Source organism: Triticum urartu, chromosome 7A (genome assembly GCF_056163025.1).
Source record: "Triticum urartu cultivar PI428250 chromosome 7A, HENAU_Tu73, whole genome shotgun sequence".
Taxonomy (NCBI): Eukaryota; Viridiplantae; Streptophyta; class Magnoliopsida; order Poales; family Poaceae; genus Triticum; species Triticum urartu.
In genome coordinates, this window is record NC_141879.1 from 177,786,767 (window position 1) to 177,804,445 (window position 17,679).

At 44.4% G+C, this 17,679-nt stretch overlaps 2 protein-coding genes and 1 long non-coding RNA gene across 3 annotated transcripts; 1 reads left to right on the plus strand and 2 right to left on the minus strand.

The window, feature by feature from the left end:
- Nucleotides 1–598: 598 nt before the first annotated feature.
- Nucleotides 599–12,546, plus strand: LOC125520623 (uncharacterized). Its single transcript, XM_087532338.1, has 6 exons — nt 599–807; nt 916–1,161; nt 10,252–10,516; nt 10,644–10,968; nt 11,069–11,365; nt 11,629–12,546. The coding sequence occupies exons 1-4, from the start codon at nt 599–601 to the stop codon at nt 10,899–10,901; spliced, it is 978 nt and encodes a 325-aa protein (XP_087388464.1). The 3' UTR covers nt 10,902–10,968; nt 11,069–11,365; nt 11,629–12,546.
- A 96-nt stretch (nt 12,547–12,642) lies between these two features.
- LOC125520624 (uncharacterized) lies at nt 12,643–13,399 on the minus strand. The gene is made up of 2 exons (XR_007288775.2): nt 13,221–13,399; nt 12,643–13,135 (listed from the first exon to the last, which is right to left on the minus strand). It is a non-coding gene; the product is annotated as an uncharacterized LOC125520624 (long non-coding RNA).
- A 2,366-nt stretch (nt 13,400–15,765) lies between these two features.
- LOC147958863 (uncharacterized) lies at nt 15,766–17,309 on the minus strand. The gene is made up of 2 exons (XM_087532339.1): nt 15,932–17,309; nt 15,766–15,836 (listed from the first exon to the last, which is right to left on the minus strand). The coding sequence occupies exons 1-2, from the start codon at nt 17,307–17,309 to the stop codon at nt 15,766–15,768; spliced, it is 1,449 nt and encodes a 482-aa protein (XP_087388465.1).
- Nucleotides 17,310–17,679: the final 370 nt, after the last annotated feature.

The following is a 17,679-nucleotide window of genomic DNA, read 5'->3' on the forward strand; positions in this document are numbered from 1 at the left end:
TGAATCGCGGTTGATCCTAAAAAAAAAAAGAATGAATCGCGGTTGCGCGTCATTCACGGATCTCCTCTTCAGGTTTCTCCTCTCACAGATCCTCTTCTTCTTGCTTCGTATTATCTAGCAAATCCTCAAATCTTCATCTTCTCCTGTTCTTGGGCAGTTTTTGTTCCCAACCGGTCGCAGCCGAGGGCGTCCCAGATCCGGCATTGCTAGAGGAAGGGGAGGAAGACGACAAGTGCGGGGGTGGAGGGGATTATGACGTTAATGACTCTCCTTACTCAAGTTCTGCATCTCAAGTTCATGAAGCCACGGAAGATTTTCTCAATGTCCCAGATTGTGACAACACCAACAGTTACAAGGAGCCTCCATCTGAATCCCAGCGCACTCCAATGTCGTGGCCTCAAAGGTACAAGCTAAATCCATCTGAATCCCAGCCATGCTAGTCATCTTTTTTCAGTAAAGCACCTAGCCTGATGAAGCCTTGAGGATTCTGGTCAGCGTTTTTAATTCAGTAAATTTGTTGCCTTGATGAAAAATCAAGTAGACGTAAAATTATTTCCAAAACCAGCATGACGGGAGCATCACGGGTTCAGTCGCTATCATGGACATTGACATGATAAAGGAGAAAGAGCCTTACCGGGTTCTGCTGTTTGCTGTCAAAAGCTTGTCTATCTTGGTTCCAGTCGATGATCCAAATTATGTTTTGTGTCAAGGACTCATAAACTCGGCTATTGGTTTAAGTACATTTAATAGTCAGATTTTGCCTGCTGTTTTGCTGGCCGTTATACAGTCAAACATGCAGGCTACACAGTTCATTATTTTGGAGCAAGTTGGTTGTTACATATTAGTCGGATTCTACTTTCATTCCAAGTGTGGTTAACATCTCAATCATCTTCATCTTCTCCTGTTCTTGGGCAGTTTTTGTTCCCAACCGGTCGTAGCCGAGGGCGTCCCAGATCCGGCATTGCTAGAGGAAGGGGAGGGAGACGACGAGTGCGGGGGTGGAGGGGATTATGGTGTTAATGACTCTCCTTACTCAAGTTCTGCATCTCAAGTTCATGAAGCCACGGAAGATTTTCTCAATGTCCCAGATTGTGACAACACCAACAGTTACCAAGAGCCTCCATCTGAATCCCAGCGCACTCCAATGTCGTGGCCTCAAAGGTACAAGCTAAATCCATCTGAATCCCAGCCATGCTAGTCATCTTCTTTCAGTAAAGTACCTAGCCTGATGAAGCATTGAGGATTCTGGACAGCGTTTTTTATTTCAGTAAAATTGTTGCCTTGATGAAAAATCAAGTAGACGTAAAATAATTTCCAAAACCAGCATGGTGGGAGCTGTTGGGGACCGTAGCATAAATTCAAAATTTTCCTACGTGTCACCAAGATCTATCTATGGAGTCATCTAGCAACGAGGGAGGAGTGGATCTACATACCCTTGTAGATCGCGCGCGGAAGCGTTCAAGAGAACGGGGTTGATGGAGTCGTACTCGTCGTGATCCAAATCACCGGAGATCCTAGTGCCGAACGGACGGCACCTCCGCGTTCAACACACGTACAACCCGGTGACATCTCCCATGCCTTGATCCAGCAAGGAGAGAGGGAGAGGTTGAGGAAGACTCCATCCAGCAGCAGCACAACGGCGTTGTGGTGGTGGAGGAGCGTGGCAATCCTGCAGGGCTTCGCCAAGCACCACGGGAGACGAGGAGAAAGAGAGGTAGGGCTGCACCAACGGGGAGAGGAACTCATCTCGTGTGTTGGGCAGCCCCCAAACCTCCACTATATATAGGGGCAAGGGGGAGGGGGAGGCGCCCTAGGGTTTCCCCTAGGGGGGCGGCGGCCAGGGCAGATGGGATCTCCCCTTTGGGTGACTTGGCCCCCAAGCCAGGAGGTGGGAACCCTAGATAAGGCGCCCCAAACCCCCTTCCCTTGGCCCATGAAGCCCCCCAACACTTGCCGGGGCTTCCGAAACACCTTTCGGTCATGCTGGTCATCACCCGGTACCTCCGGAACACTCCCGGACTCCAAAACCCTTCGTCCAATATATCAATCTTTACCTCCGGACCATTCTGGAACTCCTCGTGACGTCCGGGATCTCATCCGGGACTCCGAACTACCTTCGGTAACCACATACAAACTTCCTTTATAACCCTAGCGTCATCGAACCTTAAGTGTGTAGACCCTACGGGTTCGGGAGACATGCAGACATGACTGAGACGTTCTCCGGTCAATAACCAACAGCGGGATCTGGATACCCATGTTGGCTCCCACATGTTCCACGATGATCTCATCGGATGAACCACGATGTCAAGGACTTAATCAATCCCGTATACAATTCCCTTTGTCTATCGGTACGATACTTGCCCGAGATTCGATCATCGGTATCCCGATACCTTGTTCAATCTCGTTACCGGCAAGTCTCTTTACTCGTTCCGTAACACATCATCCCGTGATCAACTCCTTGATCACATTGTGCACATTATGATGATGTCCTACCGAGTGGGCCCAGAGATACCTCTCCGTCACACGGAGTGACAAATCCCAGTCTCGATTCGTGCCAACCCAACAGACACTTTCGGAGATACCCGTAGTGCACCTTTATAGCCACCCAGTTACGTTGTGACGTTTGGTACACCCAAAGCATTCCTACGGTATCCGGGAGTTGCACAATCTCATGGTCTAAGGAAATGATACTTGACATTAGAAAAGCTTTAGCATACGAACTACACGATCTAGTGCTATGCTTAGGATTGGGTCTTGTCCATCACATCATTCTCCTAATGATGTGATCCCGTTATCAACGACATCCAATGTCCATGGTCAGGAAACCGTAACCATCTATTGATCAATGAGCTAGTTAACTAGAGGCTTACTAGGGACATGGTGTTGTCTATGTACCCACACATGTATCTGAGTTTCCTATCAATACAATTCTAGCATGGATAATAAACGATTATCATGAACAAGGAAATATAATAATAATCAATTTATTATTGCCTCTAGGGCATATTTCCAACAGTCTCCCACTTGCACTAGAGTCAATAATCCAGTTCACATCGCCATGTGATTAACACTCACAGGTCACATCGCCATGTGACTAACACCCAAGAGTTTACTAGAGTCAGTAGTCTAGCTCACATCACTATGTGATTAACACTCAATGAGTTCTAGGTTTGATCATGTTGCTTGTGAGAGAGGTTTTAGTAAACGGGTCTGCAACATTCAGATCCGTATGTACTTCGCAAATTTCTATGTCATCTTGTAGATGCAACTACTAGCTACATTTGGAGCCATTCCAAATAACTGTTCTACTTGGAGCTATTCTAAATTGTTGCTCCATTATACATATCCGGTATCTCTACTCAGAGCTATCCGGATAGGTGTTAATCTTGCATCGACGTAACTCTTTACGTCGAACTCTTTATCACCTCCATAACCGAGAAACATATCCTTATTCCTCTAAGGATGATTTAGACCGCTATCTGGTGATCTACTCCTAGATTACCTTTGTACCCTCTTGCCAGATATGTGGCAAGGCACACATCAGGTGCGGTACTCGGCATGGCATACCGTATAGAGCCTATGACAAAAGCATAGGGGACGACCTTCGTCCTTCCTCTTTCTTCTGCCGTGGTCGAGCTTTAAGTCTTAACTTCATACCTTACAACTCAGGCAAGAACTCCTTCTTTGACTGGTCCATCTTGAACACCTTCAAGATCATGTCAAGGTATGTGCTCATTTGAAAGTACCATTAAGAATTTTGATCTATCCTTATAGATCTTGATGCTCAATGTTCAATTAGCTTAATCGAGGCTTTCCATTGAAAAATACTTTTCAAATAACCCTATATGCTTTCCAGAAATTCTACGTCATTTCTGATCAACAATATGTCAACATATATTTATCAGAAATTCTATAGTGCTCCCACTCACTTCTTTGGAAATACAAGTTTCTCATAAACTTTGTATACACCCAAAACTTTGATCATCTTATCAAAGTATACATTCCAACTCCGAGATGCTTACTCCAGTCCTTAGAAGGATTGCTGGAGCTTTGCATACTTATTAGCATATTTCAGGATTAACAAAACCTTCCGGTTGTATCACATACAACCTTTCCTCAAAAATCGTCGAGGAAACAATGTTTTGATATCCTATCTGCAAGATTTCATAAATGATGCAGTAATTGCTAATATAATTCCAACAGACTCTTAGCATCGCTACGAGTGAGAAAGTCTCATCGTAGTCAACTCCTTGAACTTGTCGGAAAACATCTTAACGACAAGTCGAGCTTTCTTAATGGTGATACTTACCATCATTGTCCGTCTTCCTTTTAAAATCCATATGTACCTAACAGTCTTACGACCATCAAGTAGTTCTTCCAAAGTCTACACTTTGTTTTCATATATGGATCCTCTCTCGAATTATATGGCCTCGAGCCATTTTGGAATCCAGGCCCACCATCGCTTCTCCATAGCTCGTAGGTTCATTGTTGTCTAGCAACATGACTTCCAAGACAGGATTACGTACCACTCTGAAGTAGTACGCATCCTTGTCATCCCACGAGGTTTGGTAGTGACTTGATCTGAAGTTTCATGATCACTATCATAAGCTTCCACTTCAATTGGTGTAGGTGCCACAGGAACAACTTCCTGTGCCCTGCCACACACTAGTTGAAGAGACGGTTCAATAACCTCATCAAGTCTCCACCATCCTCCCACTCAATTCTTTCGAGAGAAACTTTTCCTCGAGAAAGGACCCGATTCTAGAAACAATCCCTTATTGCTTTCGGATCTGAGACAGGAGGTATACCCAACTGTTTTGGGTGTCCTATGAAGATGCATTTATCCGCTTTGGGTTCAAGCTTATCAGCCTGAAACTTTTTCACATAAGCGTCGCAGCCCCAAACTTCTAAGAAATGACAGCTTAGGTTTCTCTAAACCATAGTTCATACGGTGTCATCTCATCAGAATTATGTGGTGCCCCTTTTAAAGTGAATGTGGTTGTCTTTAATGCCTAACCCATAAACTATCGTGGTAATTCGATAAGAGGCATCATGGTATGCATCATATCCAATAGGGTGCAGTTATGATGTTCGGACACACCATCACACTATGGTGTTCCAGGCTGTATTAGTTGTGAAACAATTTCCACAATGTCTTAATTCTATGCCAAACTCGTAATTCAGATATTCATCTCCATGATCATATCATAGATATTTTATCCTCTTGTCACGACGATCTTTCAACTTCACCCTGAAATTACTTGAACCTTTCAATAATTCAGACTCGTGATTCATCAAGTAAATATACTCAACATCTACTCAAATCATCTGTGAAGTAAGAACATAACGATATCCACTACATGCCTCAGCACTTATTGGATTGCACACATCAAAATGTATCACTTCCAACAAGTTGCTTTCTAGTTCCATTTTACTGAAAACGAGGCTTTCAGTCATCTTGCCCATGTGGTATGATTTGCATGTCTCAAGTGATTCAAAATCAAGTGAGTCCAAACGGTCCATTTGCATGGAGTTTCTTCATGCATATCTACCAACAAACATGGTTCGCATGTCTCAATCCTTTCAAAAAATGAGTGAGTCCAAAGATCCATCAACATGGAGCTTCTTCATGCGTTTTATACCGATATGACTTAAGTGGCAGTGCCACAAGTAGGTGATATTATCATTACTATCTTATATCTTTTGGCATGAACATGTGTATCACTATGATCGAGATTCAATGAACCATTCATTTTAGGTGCAAGACCATTGAAGGTATTATTCAAATAAACAGAGTAACCGTTATTCTCCTTAAATGAATAACCGTATTGCGATAGACATAATCCAATCATGTCTATGCTCAACGCAAACACCAAATAACAATTATTTAGGTTTTAATACCAATCTCGATGGTAGAGGGAGCGTGCGATGCTTGATCATATCAACATTGGAAACACTTCCAACACATATCGTCAGCTCACCTTTAGCTAGTCTCCGTTTATTCCGTAGCTTTTATTTCGAGTTACTAACACTTAGCAATCGAACCGGTATCTAATACCCTGGTGCTACTATGAGTACTAGTAAAGTACACATCAACACAATGTATATCCAATATACTTCTATCGACCTTGCCAGCCTTCTAATCTACCAAGTATCTAGGGTAATTCTGCTCCAGTGGCTGTTCCCCTTATTACAGAAGCACTTAGTCTCGGGTTTGGGTTCAACCTTGGGTTTCTTCACCAGAGCAGCAGCTGAATTGCCGTTTCATGAAGTATCCCTTCTTGCCCTTGCCCTTCTTGAAACTAGTGGTTTCACCAACCATCAACAATTGATGCTCCTTCTTGATTTCTACTTTGGTGTCAAACATCGCGAATATCTCAAGGATCATCATATATGTCCCTGATATATTATAGTTCATCACGAAGCTCTAGCAGTTTGGTGGCAATGACTTTGGAGAAACATCACTGTCTCATCTGGAAGATCAACTCCCACTCGATTCAAATGATTGATGTACTCAGACAATCTGAGCACAAGCTCAACAATTGAGCTTTTCTCCCTTAGTTTGCAAGCTAAGAAAATCGTCGGAGGTCTTATACCTCTTGACGTGGGCACGAGCCTGAAATTCCAATTTCAGCCCTCGAAACATCTCATATGTTTCGCGACGTTTCAAAACCGTCTTCGGTGCCTCAACTCTAAACCGTTTAACTAAACTATCACGTAGTTATCAAAACGTGTATGTCAGATGTTCGCAACATCCACAGACGACGTTCGAGGTTCAGCACACTGAGCGGTGCATTAAGGACATAAGCCTTCTATGAAGCAATGAGGACAATCCTCGGTTTACGGACCTAGTACGCATAATTGCTACTATCAACTTTCAACTAAATTTTTCTCTAGGAACATATCTAAACAGTAGAACTGAAGCGCGAGTTACGACATAATTTGCGAAGACCTTTTGACTATGTTCAGGATAATTAAGTTCATCTTATGAACTCCCACTCAAATAGACATCCCTCTAGTCATCTAAGTGATTACATGATCCGAGTCAACTAGGCCGTGTCCGATCATCACGTGAGACAGACTAGTCAACATCGGTGAACATCTTCATATTGATCGTATCTACCATACGACTCATGCTCGACCTTTCGGTCTCTTGTGTTCCGAGGCCATGTCTGTACACATGCTAGGCTCGTCAAGTCAACCTAAGTGTTTCGCGTGTGTAAATCTGTCTTACACCCGTTGTATGTGAACGTTAGAATCTATCACACCCGATCATCACGTGGTGCTTCGAAACAACGAGCTGTCGCAACGGTGCACAGTTAGGGGGAACACTTTCTTGAAATTATTATGAGGGATCATCTTATTTACTACCGTCGTTCTAATTAAACAAGATGCAAAAACATGATAAACATCACATGCAATCAAATAGTGACATGATATGGCCAATATCATATTGCTCCTTTTGATCTCCATCTTCGGGGCTCCATGATCATCAACGTCACCGGCATGACACCATGATCTCCATCATCGTGTCTCCATGAAGTTGTCACGTCATCTATTACTTCTACTACTACAGCTAACGATTAGCAATAAAGTAAAGTAATTACATGACGTTTATGTTGACACGCAGGTCATAAATAAATTAAGACAACTATTATGGCTCCTGCCGGTTGTCATACTCATCGACATGCAAGTCGTGATTCCTATTACAAGAACATGATCAATCTCATACATCACATATATCATTCATCACATCCTTTTGGCCATATCACATCACATAGCATACCCTGCAAAAACAAGTTAGACGTCCTCTAATTGTTGTTTGCATGTTTTACGTGGCTGCTATGGGTTTCTAGCAAGAATGTTTCTTACCTACGCAAAACCACAACGTGATATGCCAATTGCTATTTACCCTTCATAAGGACCCTGTTCATCGAATCCGATCCGACTAAAGTGGGAGAGACAGGCACCCGCTAGCCACCTTATGCAACTAGTGCATGTCAGTCGGTGGAACCAGTCTCACGTAAGAGTACGTGTAAGGTCGGTCCGGGCCGCTTCATCCCACGATGCCGCCGAATCAAGATTGGACTAGTAACGGTAAGCATATTGAACAAAATCAATGCCCACAACTACTTTGTGTTCTACTCGTGCATAGAAACTACGCAATAGACCTAACTCTGATACCACTGTTGGGGAACGTAGCATAAATTCAAAATTTTCCTACGTGTCACCAAGATCTATCTATGGAGTCATCTAGCAACGAGGGAGGAGTGGATCTACATACCCTTGTAGATCGCGCGCGGAAGCGTTCAAGAGAACGGGGTTGACGGAGTCGTACTCGTCGTGATCCAAATCACCGGAGATCCTAGTGCCGAACGGACGGCACCTCCGCGTTCAACACACGTACAGCCCGGTGACATCTCCCATGCCTTGATCCAGCAAGGAGAGAGGGAGAGGTTGAGGAAGACTCCATCCAGCAGCAGCACAACGACGTGGTGGTGGTGGAGGAGCGTGGCAATCCTGCAGGGCTTCGCCAAGCACCACGGGAGACGAGGAGAAAGAGAGGTAGGGCTGCACCAACGGGGAGAGGAACTCATCTCGTGTGTTGGGCAGCCCCAAAACCTCCACTATATATAGGGGCAAGGGGGAGGGGGAGGCGCCCTAGGGTTTCCCCTAGGGGGGGCGGCGGCCAGGGCAGATGGGATCTCCCCTTTGGGTGACTTGGCCCCCAAGCCAGGAGGTGGGAACCCTAGATAGGGCGCCCCAAACCCCCTGGTCACGTGGGAATAGGTGAGGGGGGCGCACAGCCCCTTAGTGGGCTGGTTTGCCCCCTTCCCTTGGCCCATGAAGCCCCCCAACACTTGCCGGGGCTTCCGAAACACCTTTCGGTCATGCTGATCATCACCCGGTACCTCCGGAACACTCCCGGACTCCAAAACCCTTCGTCCAATATATCAATCTTTACCTTCGGACCATTCTGGAACTCCTCGTGACGTCCGGGATCTCATCCGGGACTCCGAACTACCTTCGTAACCACATACAAACTTCCTTTATAACCCTAGCGTCATCGAACCTTAAGTGTGTAGACCCTACGGGTTCGGGAGAAATGCAGACATGACCGAGACGTTCTCCGGTCAATAACCAACAGCGGGATCTGGATACCCATGTTGGCTCCCACATGTTCCACGATGATCTCATCGGATGAACCACGATGTCAAGGACTTAATCAATCCCGTATACAATTCCCTTTGTCTAGCGGTACGATACTTGCCCGAGATTCGATCGTCGGTATCCCGATACCTTGTTCAATCTCGTTATCGGCAAGTCTCTTTTACTCGTTCTGTAACACATCATCCCGTGATCAACTCCTTGATCACATTGTGCACATTATGATGATGTCCTGCCGAGTGGGCCCAGAGATACCTCTCCGTTTACACGGAGTGACAAATCCCAGTCTCGATTCGTGCCAACCCAACAGACACTTTCGGAGATACCTGTAGTGTACCTTTATAGCCACCTAGTTACGTTGTGACGTTTGGCACACCCAAAGCATTCCTACGGTATCCGGGAGTTGCACAATCTCATGGTCTAAGGAAATGATACTTGACATTAGAAAAGCTTTAGCATACGAACTACATGATCTTGTGCTAGGCTTAGGATTGGGTCTTTGTCCATCACATCATTCTCCTAATGATGTGATCCCGTTATCAATGACATCCAATGTCCATGGTCAGGAAACCGTAACCATCTATTGATCAACGAGCTAGTCAACTAGAGGCTTACTAGGGACATGGTGTTGTCTATGTATCCACACATGTATCTGAGTTTCCTATCAATACAATTCTAGCATGGATAATAAACGATTATCATGAACAAGGAAATATAATAATAATCAATTTATTATTGCCTCTAGGGCATATTTCCAACAGGAGCATCACGGTTTCAGTCTCTATCATGGACATTCACATGATAAAGGAGAAAGAGCTTTACCGGGTTCTGCTGTTTGCTGTCAAAAGCTTGTCTATCTTGGTCCCAGTCGATGATCCAAATTCTGTTTTGTGTTAAGGACTCCTAAACTCGTCTATTGGTTTCAGTACATTTAATAGTCAGAATTTGCCCGCTTTTTTGCTGATTGTTATACTGTCAAACATGCAGGATACACAGTTCATTATTTTGGAGCAAGTTGGTTATTACATATTAGTCAGATTCTATTTTCATTCCAAGTGTGGTTAACATCTCAATCATATGTAGGATCCGTCTTGGTAAGATACCTGACCGCCGCGCCTCATTGTCAGGAAGGAAAAGTCCTTTGGAGAAGGCCATGAGAAACTTTGCAGATAAGAAGTCAGGTATCATTGTCAAGCCGGAGATCAGTCAGGAATTTGACTCTCTCGACGAAGCGTACGACTTCTACAACCTATACTCTTGGGAGACTGGTTTTGGCATCAAGTATGGGCAATGCAGAAGAAATGTTGACAAGTGCAAGACTGTCCAGGACATAGTATGTGGATGCGCGGTGAGTTATATCACACACTTTGCCCACATGTGCACTTGCATTAATAGTCAGTGTATAATGACTGATCTTCTCGTTCGAAAACTCCACATTTACGACTGACTGCTTTTGTTCACCACCACTTTATCAGGGGAAACCACGTAGGGAGAATTCACATTCAGTATGCTGCCAATGTCCTGCACTTATGAGGTTGCATCACACATCAGACCATGGCTGGTTCATCCATGACATGAAGTATCAGGGGAAACCACGTAGGGAGAATTCACATTCAGTATGCTGCCAATGTCCTGCACTTATGAGGTTGCATCGCACATCAGACCATGGCTGGTTCATCCATGACATGAAGTATGAGGTTGCAGCCGGCATCGTCTATGAACAACTTTGTTAGGCAGTACCAGAAAATATTGTTCGACCGCCAATCAGAGGAAGATTTTCAAGAGAAGAAGACTCGTGTGGTAAGCCATAGGAAAAACATCATACATAGCATTGTTTTTAACCTTGAACTGCATATGTAGAAATTTTCATATGAAATTGATGGGCCACCGGTGTTTTCAGGGTGGATTTGTTTTTAACCTTGGAGTGCCACTAGAATACCATGCGAGCAAGGTCTATACCGCAGCTATGTATGAGCTGTTTCAACACGCAATTTACTTTTCAGGGTCATATGTGTTACAAGAGGCATGTCGGACAGAGCTAGGTGTGGTGTACGTCGTTAACCACATCTATGCAGAGAGGAGGCAAGCTTGGTCCAGGACACAATATCATGTTCTATTTGATCAGGAATCTGGAGGATATTTATGTGAGTGTGGTCTTTACTCACACATGGGCATGTTGTGTTGCCATGCTATCCGGGTAGGTCAAAATGAGTCATTTTATCATTCATTGTATCTGAGTTAGAGCTTACTTGCGATGCTATAAGATTCTAGTAGCTGGGTTCAAGTTCAGTACACTAAATATCAGAACATAGGAAAGCATGGGCTGTTACAAAAATTGTATAACCTCCTTTAAATTCAGTACACTTACACTCATGTTTTTACTCTGCAAGCATAGATTAAAATGTGATCCATATCTAGTGTGTTTATTTGACCACACATCTATTTTTCTTTCCGTAACAGGTCATGCTAAATCTGGGAGTTAGGGAGATCCATCATGTACACATCATGAAGAGATGGACAAAGAACACTTGTGAGAACCTGCCAGAGCATCTGAAGATATATCAAGCAGGCAATTCTGCACTGAAGGACGCAACTTACCGACACTCCAGCTTGTACAGTAAGGCGCTCGAGATTGTACAGATGGGGGATAAGAACACCGAAGCTTATGGAGCTGCAATGAAGCAGTTACTAGATGCAATAAGTGTTCTAAACGATACCAACCAGGAGAGTGATGGGCTAGGATTACATGATCAGGCAGCGGCTCCAGTCCATGACCAAGATACGCCTATTACACCAGGAGCAAACAACTGTCAGGATCGATGAATGTTGTATCATGCAAGAGGGATCGAGGCAGGCCAACAAATGCAAGAGCAAAGCCAGGTTATGAAAATGTCAGCAAACCAAGAACAAAGTTTTGCTCTATTTGTAGAGGGAGGGGTCATAAAGCATCTAAATGCCCCTCATATGGAGGCGCAACAATGAAGCAAAGGAAAGTCCCAAAATGTACCAAGTGCGGCCTGGAAGGCCATAAGAGGAACAACTGCTCTGGAAGTTTGTTCGGCGTCTTCCAATGAGAATATCATGTTGGAGATAGCACTGCCCACGGAATTTGTGATATGCCTGGCTTGTGCTTTTTTTTTGCTAGCGAAGGTCTCGTTGTGCTGTTGACAAATATGAAAATTCATATTTCCATGGAACAATCAGGTTTTTTTGTGGCCAAGTAGTGAACATGTTTAATTCAAGACATGTAAACTTGGCAATGTTACAGGGATGTGTAAAGTCTGCCATTGTACTGGTGTGAGTACAAAGTGCAACTAAAAATATGAATTGGATGTTCATTTATGACAAAAATTCATATGATTTTTATTCCATCTTTCATATGTTGCTCCCAGAACATGTTTGGAGACACAATATCCTTGATCTGCCACATGAAATGGGTTGAGACTTGAGAAAACTGAAACATATAGAACACGGTGCACCCCAAATAGACACATTTTGCTGAACATAAACATCATTCTTCAGATTACACAAAAGGAATTGGTAGCGGATAGCACAATATTAATTAAATTGTTCACGAACAGCACATCAGCTCGAGCAGGGCAACAACAACTGATAAATACTAAGCTGCAAGCTTGCTAGCTAGAAACAGGAGGAACACTAACAAAATCACACTAAAAAGCATCCGCTTCTGCTGTCCATTTGCCTTTTCCTTGAGAAGGGCTTCAGTCTGACCCAACTTTTCTTCGAGAGCCTTATTTCGTTCCTTCGTCTTGCGCAATGCATCCCGCAAAGAAATATTAGTGGAGCTTCGTTCCTCAATCCCCATTTCAAGGTCCGCGTTGACTCAATTGAGCCGAGCGTTCTCCCTCCGCAGGTTGTGCACCGTGTCACGCAAATCGACCAAAAGTTGGCGAAGGAATGGTGTAGTAGGGTCATCAAACCACTCAAACCACTTGCAACCTCCGTCCTGGGGAAGAAAGTTTGCCAACTATATGAGGGAGAGATAGATTCAGCAAGAAACAAGAACAAGATAGATGCAAACAAATGCTTACACGAGATTTTTGGCAGTTCAGAAACCTGCGACCAGGGTTAGCGTTGGTCCAAGAGATTCTCCTCGCCCCTTTCTCTTCGCACCAGCAATTCGAAGCTGGCTCATATGCTAGCGCGTGCTCACGGTAAGGAATCGGAGATGGGTTGGGATAGTAGCCAACATCTCCAGCATTGCAGGACGAGCGCGCTCCTGATTTTTTTTTCGAAAAGGGGGTCTTCCCGGCCTCTGCATCAGAACGATGCATACGGCCATCTTATTAACCAAAAAAAGGCAAAAGTGCCAACAAGGTTCCACAGTCTCTAGCTAAACAAAAAGGAAAAATGGAAATGCAGCTCACACAGAGCTACAGACGGCTAGATATACAAACTAGCCCAAAAAAATGCCACAACCGGCTGGCTAACAATAGATAGGGAAATTAATTGTCTATCCTATTACATGACCGCCATCCAAACCGGTTGAAGATATCCCGAGCGACCATCTCCCAACAGATAGATCCAGTAACCAAATGCTCCCTGGCCTCCATCGGAGTGAGTAGCGACCACGAACGGATCAGTGCCGTAGCTCGGAAAATAATCTGCAAAAAATGAATCCGTGATGTTCTGTTAAAAACCAAATCATTTCTGCAATTCCAGATAGTCCATAACAAAGCGCAAACTCCAACCCGAATATGTCTTGCGAGAACAGGCTCAACCCCGTTAAGCCATGTCCCAAATAAAGCATTGACAGAAGTCGGTGGAGTAAGATTAAAAGCGATATGGATCGTCCGCCAAAGAACTCTAGCCAATGGGCAATCAAAGAATAAATGCTTAATCGTCTCATCCCGATCACAGAAACTACACCTAGTAGGTCCTGTCCAATTGCGTTTAATCAAGTTGTCCTTTGTTAAAATAACTTGTTTATGGACAAACCACATAAACACTTTTATTTTTAAAGGCACCTTGACAGCCCAAACAAACTTGGAAGATGGAATAGCAGTCAAATTAATAACATCAATATACATTGATTTAACTGTAAATACTCCAGAACTAGTCAACTTCCAACGCAATATATCGGGTTGGTGAGAAAGTTGAACCTCCATCAGTCTCCTAACTAGATGAAGCCATTCTTCCCAACGATTGCCCGCTAGCGACCGTCGAAACTGAATATTAAGGGGGATAGATTGGAATACCGTTGCCACGAACACCTCACGTCGTTGAGCAATCCGATATAAAGATGGATATTGAATGGCTAAAGGTGATTCACCAAGCCAAGTATCCTCCCAGAAACGGGTACTTGTACCGTTTCCAATAACAAATCTCGTCCTATTGAACATAGATTGTTTGACTTTCATTAGTCCTTTCCAGAAAGGCGAGTCAGTCGGCCTGACTGCAACCTGGGACAATGTTTTAGTTTGGAGGTACTTGTTGCGGAGGATCTGCGCCCACATGGCCTCAGTCCTGGAGGACAGCTTCCACAACCACTTACTAAGAAGACATCTGTTCTTGACTTCAAGATTTTCAATACCAAGACCCCCTTGGTCTTTCGGTCTACATATGATGTCCCATTTAGCAAGCCGGTATTTTCTTTTAAGTTCATCACCTTGCCAAAAGAAGCGTGACCGATAGAAGTCCAGTCGTTTCCTAACACCAACTGGGACCTCAAAGAAAGATAAGAGAAACATAGGCATACTCGTGAGCACCGAATTAATCGATATCAACCGGCCTCCGTATGACATGAGCTTACCCTTCCAACAACTCAGTTTTTTCTCAAATCGATCCTCGATGCACTTCCATTCTCTGTTTGTTAGCCTACGATGGTGAATCGGGATACCAAGGTAAGAGAGGGGTAAACTCCCCAACTCGCACCCAAACAACTGCCTATAAGACTCCTGGTCGTCTTTGGCTCTACCAAAGCAGAACAATTCGCTCTTATGGAAGTTAATCTTTAACCCGGTCAATTGTTCAAACAGACATAACACAAGCTTCATATTTCTCGCCTTGGCCAAATCATGCTCCATAAAGATGATTATATCATCGGCGTACTGAAGGATGGAAACACCTCCCTCCACAAGATGAGGAACCAACCCACCCACTTGACCATTTTCCTTAGCCCGGCCTATCAAAATTGCTAACATATCCACCACAATGTTAAACAGGATAGGGGACATCGGATCTCCTTGTCTTAGGCCTTTATGTGTCTGGAAATAATGACCTATGTCGTCATTCACTTTAATTCCCACACTCCCTTTTTGCGTAAATGATTCGACCTGTCGGCGCCAGGCTTCATCAAAACCTTTCATACGCAATGCCTGTTGGAGGAATGGCCACTTAACCTTATCGTACGCTTTTTCGAAATCCACCTTAAAAATTACTCCATCTAATTTTTTGGAATGTATTTCATGGAGCGTTTCATGAAGGACAACCACCCCTTCAAGGATGTTCCTATCCGGCATGAAAGCAGTTTGGGATTGCTGCACCACAGATTGCGCAATCTGTGTGAGCCTATTAGTTCCGACCTTGGTGAAGATTTTGAAACTAACATTGAGGAGGCAGATCGGCCTGAACTGCTCAATCCTCGAAGCATCCGTTTTCTTCGGAAGCAATGTGATAGTTCCAAAATTCAAGTGAAATAATTGAAGCTGTCCAGAGAATAGATCATGAAACATAGGTAGTAAATCCCCCTTAATAATGTGCCAGCACTTTTTATAGAACTCAGCCGGGAACCCATCCGGACCGGGAGCCTTATTGTTTTTCATTCGTGCAATAGCATCGAACACCTCCTTTTCTGAGAACGGGGCAACCAGGATATCATTATCAGCAGCAGTCAATTGAGGCACGTCCTCAACCCTGGACTCATCGAGGGACACACAATTGGCCTCCGGCGGTCCAAATAGCTGTCTATAGTATTCGGTAATATAGGTTTTGAGATTATCCTGCCCTACAATAGTACCTTCATCCTGCTCTAGCTGAAAGATCCGCTTCTTTCTGTGTTTACCATTAGCAATGAGGTGGAAAAATTGAGTATTCGCATCCCCTTGGACTACTTTGCGGACCTTGGCACGCAAAGCCCACTTCAATTCTTCTTCGCGGAGAAGTTCTTTCAGCCTCTTCTCCACCTCATTTTTAACTTGGAGCTCGGTGGGCAATAACAACGCGGATTCAGCTTTTACGTCCAATGCCCGTACAAGAGAGAGGAGCCTATCCTTCTCAATCTTATACACCCCACTTAGATGCTTAGCCCAGCCCCGTAAGAAACTTCTCAAATGCCTAATTTTATTCTGCCAGCGCTCGACCGCCGTCCTTCCTCCAACACCCTTAGCCCACTCCCTGGCTATGATGTCTAAGAATCCCTCGCGTTCGAACCAGGCCATCTCAAAAGAGAAGGTGTTTTTGTTTCCTATATGGTTCGGCTCCCCTGAGTCCACGAACAAAGGTGTGTGATCGGAGATTCCCTGCGTGAGAGCTTGCACCGTAACAAGAGGGAACTTCTGTTCCCACTCCACGCTGGCGAGAACCCGATCAAGCTTTTCATATGTCGGGTTTGGCATAGCATTAGCCCAGGTAAACTGTCTACCAGTGAGCTCTATCTCCCTTAGATCTAAGCTTTCAATAATAGTATTGAACATAAACGACCACCTGCCGTCGAAGTTATCATTGTTTTTCTCCTCTCTCCTTCTAATGATATTGAAATCACCCCCGACCAAAATCGGAAGCTGTTCGGACCCACATATCCGAACAAGATCCGCCAGAAACTCCGATTTAAGCTCGGGTTGGGCGGCACCATAGACCGCTACCAAAGCCCAGTTGAACCCATCAACTTTAGACCTAACTCGAAACTTTACCGCGAAGTCACCCATTACTACACTCCGGACTTCAAGGGAATCACATCTCACACCCAGTAAGATGCCCCCCGATCTACCTCGTGGCGGGAGGCAATGCCAATCGAAATCAAGACCACCCACAAGAGAGGAAAGAAACTGCGGCGCAAAATTATCTCGACCGGTTTCCGACAGAGCAACGAAATCTAACCGATGTTCCAGAGAAGCTTTAGCAAGAAACCTTCTTTTAGCCAAGTCTTCCAGACCTCTGCTATTCCAAAAGATTCCTTTCATAGTTCATCATGGAATTTTTTAGCAGTCCGAATCCTAGCACTCCTACGAACAGCAGAGTCGGGATAAATCTTTCGCTTCCACTTACACCTTGGTTTAGTGTGCTCCGTCACCCTGTCCTCATAACCGGACTGAACGGAACTGATATCTACATCATCTAAGGGCACATCCTCCCCTCCGACTCCTGATTAGAAGGTGCTAGGTCCACACATAGATTATTTAGCACTCTAACCCCTAACGCATCAATTTCCTCATCATTCATGGGCTTGACCGCAGCAAGATGACGAATAGTCTCTAAGCCCGCTCCGCCTCTAAATCTAACATATCATTCACCGAATTGGAGATTTCAATATCATTAGCGCCTAGTGAAACT